At 22.2% G+C, this 8,499-nt stretch overlaps 1 protein-coding gene across 1 annotated transcript in view; it reads right to left on the reverse strand.

The window, feature by feature from the left end:
• Positions 1–5,707: 5,707 nt before the first annotated feature.
• The window catches only part of LOC111682525, a 59,540-nt gene continuing 56,748 nt past the window's right edge, over positions 5,708–8,499 (reverse strand). The window contains exons 6-8 of the mRNA XM_046945940.1: positions 8,343–8,499; positions 8,147–8,265; positions 5,708–6,025 (exon numbers count right to left, since the gene is read on the reverse strand). Of these exons, the coding sequence (XP_046801896.1) occupies positions 5,874–6,025; positions 8,147–8,265; positions 8,343–8,499 (428 nt within the window). The 3' untranslated portion in view covers positions 5,708–5,873. The remainder of the gene's footprint in view (positions 6,026–8,146; positions 8,266–8,342) is intronic.

The following is an 8,499-nucleotide window of genomic DNA, read 5'->3' on the forward strand; positions in this document are numbered from 1 at the left end:
GGAACACTTGTTGTTGTTAGTATAACAATTTCTTAAATAATTGTAATAATTTAAATAATTGTATTAACAACAATGTAGTATTTATGTTTTATTAACATATTTCTCCCACTTTTGCACTACCACTAAACAAAACTCTCTTTCTCCACATAACTCTCCCACTGTTTGTCGGCTTACGAATGGCCCTGGAAACAAAAAAACAACGACCGCATTTTCATAGTTACATTATGTTTTTGGTAAATTGCACTTTTTCACTAATTTTAAAAACACTTTTCATTAATATTTTTATAAACAATTATAAATTAATAATTGTTTTATAATATACAATAAAAATATTTTAATATTAACAATTAATTAACACATTAAGATTGATTTAAACAGGACTATTAGTAGTGAACAACCAAACACGAAGAAATTTAAAGAAAACTGAAGAAAAAGAAGAAGAACAAAAGCATCACTTGTTGTAGTTGTGGTTGTTAGTGTTATTGTTATAATTTGCTGTTTAACTAGTAGAGTTTTAATAACAACCACAAATACTATTGTTATTATACATATGTCCGTCCGTCTGTCTGTATGTTTGTTTTTTGAAATTAATTTTCTGAAGAACCTAGATATCTTAAGGACCCAAATCTTTAACAGTTTCGTCAGATATACTTTTGAGAAGTTTTTTATTGACTATTAGCAAAATCGATTCATAAATAAAGAAGATATTAGCAAAAATTTGTGAGAATCGCTGAAAAATTCTTCAAAATTTAAGATTTTTGTTTGAAGTTTTAGGCAAAAATAACAAAACAACAACAACACATAACATCCTTTTCAAAGCAGAGATGGACAAGTCAATACATTCGAAAAGGGCAATGATTTTCATTAACGTCTAATCACCTGATTGGTTGTTTTTTGTCTTTCGTCATGGATGTATGCTTTATAAAGGAGGTTGTTCCTCCAACACACAACATAATTTTCAAAGCAGAGCTGGACAAGTCAATACATTTGAAAAGAGCAATGATTTTTATTAACGTCTAACCATCTGACTAGTTCTTTTTCGTCTTTCGTCATGGATGTATGCTTTGTAAAGGAGGATGTCCCTCCAACACAACATCCTTTTTAAAGCAGAGCTGGACAAGTCAATACATTCGAAAATACATTCGAAATCCAATTGTCGCGGTAACGGCTTCTTTTTCGTATTTCGCCACGGATGTACGCTTTGTAAAGGAGGATGGATATCCCCTTTGTAAGCGATGGACTGAACTCTTAAGAGACAAACTTAAGCCTTTTACTGTCACTGGGTAATCTATGGGGTGACCAAAGTAAATGAGTATCTATACTTTTTGGATGTTCAAATAAAATCTTTGGATTCTATAATATTGATACTAGAAACATGAAATTAAGCATTAAGTTTTCATGTTCCTAAAAAAGTAGTAGAAATACTACTTTTTCGAAAGAATAACAGATTTTTGTGATTTAAATATGTTTTGATGTTTGCTATTATATAGTATTTGGTTTTCAAAAGAACATTTTACGAAAACTGTCATATTGTGCTGTTTAAAAATGGTAGTAGAAATACTACTTTTTTAAAAAATTAATAGATTTTTGTGATTAAAATGTGTTTTAAAGGTTTTTATTAAGTTTTCTAAGGTTTTCGAAGAGTGTTTTACAAAAACTATTTTGTGATGTTTAAAAAAAAGTAGTAGAAATACTACATTTTCGAAAAAACAACAGATTTTTGTGCTTAAAATGAGTTTTGAGGTTTGGCATTAGGTAGTATTAAGTTTTCGAAGAAAATTTTGCGAAAACTACCATTTTGTGCATGTAGTAGAAATACTACTTTTTAAAAATTCTTAAAATTGCGTTTTAAATGTCTTTTAAACTGTATTTATACAATTTCAAGTGGTTTTGAAGAATTTTAGCAATTTTTTTTAAAAAGTAGTAGAAATACTAATTTTTGAAAAGATTTTTGGTCTTAAAATGTTTATTGAAGTTCGGTATTAAGTTATGGAAGACAAATTAACAAAAATTACTATTTTTTGAAAAAGTAGTAGAAATACTACTTTTTTAAAAAAAGTTCAAAAATTTAGTTTTAAAGAGTTTTAAAACTAAAAATTCCGTAAAAAGTATAAAAAAAGTTTTCACAAAAATTTCTTGATTTTTTCTTAAAAAAAAATTATAAAATTAAATTTAATAAAATTAGTGAAAAATTTCTAAAATACTATATAAACAAATAAAATACATAATCATAACTATATAAACAAATACAACCTAATCCCCTAATATCTTACTAATAACCTTAATATAAAAACAACTTTAAATTTTTAAGCATTTTTATGCACTTTTAGAGCAACTATTCTATCGTTCATTAACATATTATCGTCTAAGTTCGAAAACACACAAAAAATGAAACAAAACAAATACTATTTTATCAGAGATATGATACTTATTACAAGTAATTATAAAACATATACATACTTATAATTATTATAAATTTATAGAAATTATAGAACCTACAAAACAACAACAATAATAATAACTATTTTAAATGTTTTTATTAGTCACATAAAAGAAAAAATTCAATAAAAATAAAGTTTATGAAAATATGAATAAAAAGTTTTACATTGCTGTTTTAATGTTTTTTGTAAAATTGTAAAAAAAGTAGTAAAAATACTACTTTTTTAAAAACAACAAAATTTTTTTCATTTTTTTCATGTTATTGCTTGTTTTGTGAGTTAAATAACATTTTAAGAGATTTTTGCAACTTTTTTAAAAAAGTAGTAGATATACTACTTTTTAAAATTAGGGAATTTCAGAATTTTTTTTCTGTTTTACAACTATAATAACAATATTGTTGATTAAAATGTATTTTTAACGAATTTTTGACGAATTTTTAAATAGTAGTAGAAATACTACTTTTTTAAAAGGTCATATTTTTTTAAATTTTTTATGCCAAATTAATTTTCTTTAATTTTAACTTACTTTAAAGTAATTTTATAACTTTTTAAAAAAAGTAGTAGAAATACTACTTTTTTAAAACAAGCTGAATTTTAGAGTTTTTAACATTTTGAGCACAATGATAGGCCTTTTGTTTAATTATTTGTTGTTTAAAATGTAGTTTTCAACGATTTCTGTAACTTTAACAAAAAAAAAGTAGTAGAAAAACTACTTTTTTAAAAGACAAAGTTTTACAGCTTTTTATGATTTATAATGTTTTAGGGGTCATTTTTTATAATGAAAATAAATTTTTAACTCTAGTTTGCCATATTTAAAAAAAGTAGTAAAAATACTACCTTTTTAAAATAAGCTAAATTTTAGAGTTTTTCTTTTTTCGATGTCTTTTAAGGGGTTTTTAAGGTACATTTATTGTTTAAAATTAAATAATAACAATTTCCGTAACTTCAGAAAAAGTAGTAGAAAAAGTACTTTTTTTAAAAGTTGGATTTTTAGAGCTTTTTACAATTTTATTTTGTTTATATTGTTTTAAATGTTATTTTTTTATATTTAAAATAAAATTTTAACACAATTTTGTGATTATTTTTTAAAAAGTAGTAAAAATACTACCTTTTTTGAAAACCAGGGAATTTTAAAGTTTTTATTTCAACATTAAAAATAGGTGTTTTAGTTATTGTTTAAAATATATTTTAAGTGATTTTTGTTAATCTGTTAAAAAAGTAGTAGAAATACTACTATTTTATAAACTACAAATTTAAACGTTTTTGTTATTTTAATTGTATTTATATAAGTTTTCTTGCCATTTTTATTTGTTCTTATGTATTTTAAATGAGTTTTTTTTACTTTTTAAAAAAGTAGTAGAAATACTACCTTTTTAATATATGAGAATTTTAAATATTTTATCTGTTGCATATCGATTTTAGACGTTTTGTAGTCTTAATTGTTGGTTAAAAGGTATTTTTAGTGATTTTTGTTGTGTTTTTTAAAAAAGTAGTAGAAATACTACTTTTTTAAAAAATAAAAAATTTTAGATTTTCTTAATGTTTACACAATTCTTAATCGTTTAAAACATATTTGAGTAAATTTTTGTGCAATTTAAAAAAAAGTAGTAGATATACTACCTTTTTTAAATTGAAAAATTTTTAAGTTTTTGTTAATTTAACCCTAAAAATATGGATTTTATTGTCATCTTTGTTGGTTAAAATGTATTTTTAGTGATTTTTGGTGTGTTTTTAAAAAAGTAGTATTTCTACTACTTTTTTAAAAAGTCATAATTTTTGTATTTTCTTAATATTATGACAATTCTTATGGGTTTTAATTATATTTAGGGTGATTTTTGTTTATTTTTAAAAAAGTAGTAGATATACTACCTTTTTAAAATATTGAAATTTTCAAGTTTTTGTTAATTTAACCGTGAAAATATGGATTTTGTGGTCGTGTTTGTGGGTTAAAATTTATTTTTAGTGATTTTGGTGTGTTTTTAAAAAAGTAGTATTTCTACTACTTTTTTAAAAAGTTAAAATTTTTCGATTTTCTTAATGTTAGGATAAACCTTATGGGTTTTAATTATATTTAGGGCAATTTTTGTTACTTTTTAAAAAAGTAGTAGAAATACTACCTTTTTAAAATAACGAAATTTTTGAATTTTTATTAATTTAGAAGGGATTTGGAAGCCATGTAATAAGTTTTAAGGATTTTTAGGATTTTAGAAAAAAGTAGTAGATATACTACTTTTTTCAAAAATCAAAATTTTTTCATTTTTTTTGTAATTTTCTTAACTTTAAGGTTTAAGTTCATAGTTTACTACCTTTTTCAATAAAAAAATTTTTGTTTTATATTTAAATTTTATTTAAAAAAAAAAATGTTTTTAAATGCATTTTATTAATATATTAAAAGTAATTTTAAAAAAATACTTAAGAATTTTTTTTTAATTTTTTATTATTTGCACAAGAGTCTTCTTCTTATTTACAAAACTAAAATATAAATTTAATTTTATTTAAAAAAAAATTAGTAAACTTATAATTATAATGAAATTTTTCTATAAATGCTGATCAAGTTTTTGTTTTTGTTTAAATAATTTGTGTTATTAATGTGTGTGTGTGTGTGATTGTAGGGGGGTTAAGGAAGAGTGTGTATGTTGAACTTATATACTAACATGTGTTTTTATATATTTTTTTTTATTTAAAAATTATAAATTTTTCATTAAAATTAAAGGAAATTTAAATTTTATAAAAATTAAGCACAATGTATGTTGTTTAAATAAATAAATTATAAGGAGGATTAAAGTTAGTTAATAAATTATAAAAAAATAGGAAAAAATTAATACATAAAACTGAAAAGCTTTATTTTTTTGTTTTTTTTTTTTAGAAAATCAGTCTCTATGGAAGTTTTAATAAAAATGGTATTTTATTAAATTTTGTAGTTTTAATTAAAACTTCATAGAAAGTGTTTTGTTATTTTTTAAAAAAATAGACCAAAAGCTTTAATTGCTTAAGAGCTTTTTTTTTTGTTTGAAAAAAGTAAAAGTTATAGCAAGTTTGTGCATGTTTAGACAAAAAAGCTTTAAAAGCTTTTAAAAAAAGCAAATTTTAGTTTTTAAATGACTTTAAATACAATTAGAAACCAAAAGCTTTTTAATCCCTAACAAAAAGCTTAAAAGCTTTCTATATTCTGTTAAAATTTTAATTGTTTTAAGTTAAAAAATAGTTTAATCTATTTTTTTCCATTAAAAATAACTTAAAATTTAATTAATCAATTATTGCCTTTTTTCCGTTTACTTGCCTGGCAAAAAAAGCTTATAATCTATTATACTTCTCTTTAAGCTTTGTTGTTAATAGTAAGAAATTTTAGTAATAGTTAGTTAACTAATATTGTTTTTCATTGTTAAAAATGTGTATGTGTGTGTGTGAGTGAGTTTTAAACTAAAATGAAAATACTTATGCTACAATTTTATGGGGTTGCATCCATTTTTTCATATAGTACACAAACAAGGTGGAAATGTACAATAGTATCATCAAAGCACAGGTGACAGCCAAAGCCAACACAGAGGTCTTAGTGGGGCAGGGTTCAATAATGGTAACAGTTTTATCTAGAATAACATAATAAAAAATGAAAGAAAAATTAAAATATTTAAGATTTTTCAACAAATTTTTTCAAAAATGTAGTAGAAATTCGAGTTTTAAGCAAAAAGTAGTAGAAATACTACTTTTTTTAAACTAAAAAAATAATTGCTATTTCACCTAGAAACATTTTCCATAGTAAAAATCTAAATTTTATAACATTTAAAAAAAGTAGTAGAAATACTACTATTTTTAAAAGTGCAAAAAATCATGAAAAAATTACTCTAACCACATACTCAACACTTAAGAAAACGTTTTTTAACATTTTCATACTTCAAAACAAAAATACTACTATTTTTTAAAAAACTACTAAAAAACTACTAATTTTGAAGGTTTGAAAATTACTTAAAAAGTATTGTTAATTAAGCTAGAATAACTTTCCATAACAAAAATATAAAACTTCTCACATTTTAAAAAAAGTAGTAGAAATACTACTATTTTTAAAAATGCAAAAAAGCATGAAAAAATTACTCTAACGAGATATTTAACTCTAAGGAAAACGTTTTTTAACTTTTTCATACTTCAAAACTCAAAACACTACTATTTTTTAAAAAAGTACTAAAAAACTACTAATTTTGAAGGTTTGAAAATTACTTAAAAAGTATTGCTAGTTAAGCAAGAACAATTTTCCATAGTTAAAATATAAAATTTCTTACATTTTAAAAAAAGTAGTAGAAATACTACTATTTTTAAAAGTGCAAAATAGCATGAAAAAATTACTCTAACGAGATATTTAACTCTAAGGAAAACGTTTTTTAATATTTTTAAACTTCAAAACTAGAAAAACTACTATTTTTTAAAAAAGTACTTAAAAACTACTAATTTTTAAGGTTTGAAAATTACTTAAAAAGTATTGTTAATTAACCAAGAAACATTTTCTTTAATAAAAATCTTAATTTTTTCACATTTTAAAAAAAGTAGTAGAAATACTACTATTTTTAAAAGTGCAAAAAAGCATGAAAAAATTACTCTAACGAGATATTTAACTGTAAGGAAAACGTTTTTCAACATTTTCATACTTCAAAATTCAAAAACTACTATTTTTAAAAAAGTACTAAAAAACTACTAATTTTTATGGTCTGAAAATATCATAAAAAGTATTGCTAATTAACCAAGAAAAATTTTCTTTAATAAAAATCTAAATTTTTTCACATTTTAAAAAAGTAGTAGAAATACTACTATTTTTAAATGTGCAATTAAACATGAAAAAATTACTCTAACGAGATATTTAACTCTAAGGAAAACGTTTTTTAACATTTTTAAACGTTAAAACTAGAAAAACTACTATTTTTTAAAAAAGTACTAAAAAACTACTAATTTTGAAGGTTTGAAAATTACTTAAAAAGTATTGTTAATTAAGCTAGAATAACTTTCCATAGCAAAAATATAAAACTTCTCATATTTTTAAAAAAGTAGTAGAAATACTACTATTTTTAAAAGTGCAATTAAGCATGAAAAAATTACTCTAACGAGATATTTAACTCTAAGGAAAACGTTTTTTAACATTTTTTAACTTCAAAATTCAAAAAACTACTATTTTTGAAAAAAGTACTAAAAAAGTACTAATTTTTAAGGTTTGAAAATTACTTAAAAAGTAATGCTAATTAACCAAGAAACTTTTTCTCTAATAAAAATCTAAATTTTTACACATTTTAAAACAAAGTAGTAGAAATACTACTATTTTCAAAAGTGTAGAAAACATGGAAAAATTAGTTCAGTGGCATATTTAACATTTAAAAAGCAGTTTTTTAAACATTTTTTAGCTTTCAAAACTTAAAAAACTTTGATTTCGAAAAAAGTACTAAAATACTACCTTTTTGAAAATTTCAAAAAATGCTGAAAAAGTAATTTTAATTGTCAAAGTTGTGTTTTGGCCATGAAAATTTAATATTTTGTAAAATTTAAAAAAAGTAGTAAAAATACTACTTTTTTAAAAAAAGTAGTAGAAATACTTCCTTTTTAAAAAAGTAGTGGAAATAATACTTTTATTTTACAATTATTATAACTTAAACTAGTTTTATGATTTATCATATTTTTTTAATTTTTAAGCTTGACAAAGCTTTTTGAAAGCTTTTCTTCCTTCAACTTACCTTTAGCAAAATCTGTACTAGGATCTGATTTAAAGAATTCACGTTTCTCATCACCAAAGTCCAAAACCAAAATCTCTTGGGAAATGTTCATATCTTCATCGGCTTCCTTGGTTTCATTGCTTTATGATGAAAATTGTAGAAAAAGTTTTGATATTAAAAAGCTTTTGCTTCTTTTCTTTTATCAAATACTACTTACCTCTCCACCGAACGACGACGTCTTCTGCCCAATGATTCAAACGATTCCATATTCCATTCACACACAGCAGGTTCACAAGGACCCAAACAGTATTTAACATTACATTGAAAGATAACGCCATAGCTTTCGGTAAAACGGAAAGCTTCATAGGTCGATT

This window comes from Lucilia cuprina, chromosome 3, assembly GCF_022045245.1.
Source record: "Lucilia cuprina isolate Lc7/37 chromosome 3, ASM2204524v1, whole genome shotgun sequence".
In the NCBI taxonomy this organism is placed as follows: domain Eukaryota; kingdom Metazoa; phylum Arthropoda; class Insecta; order Diptera; family Calliphoridae; genus Lucilia; species Lucilia cuprina.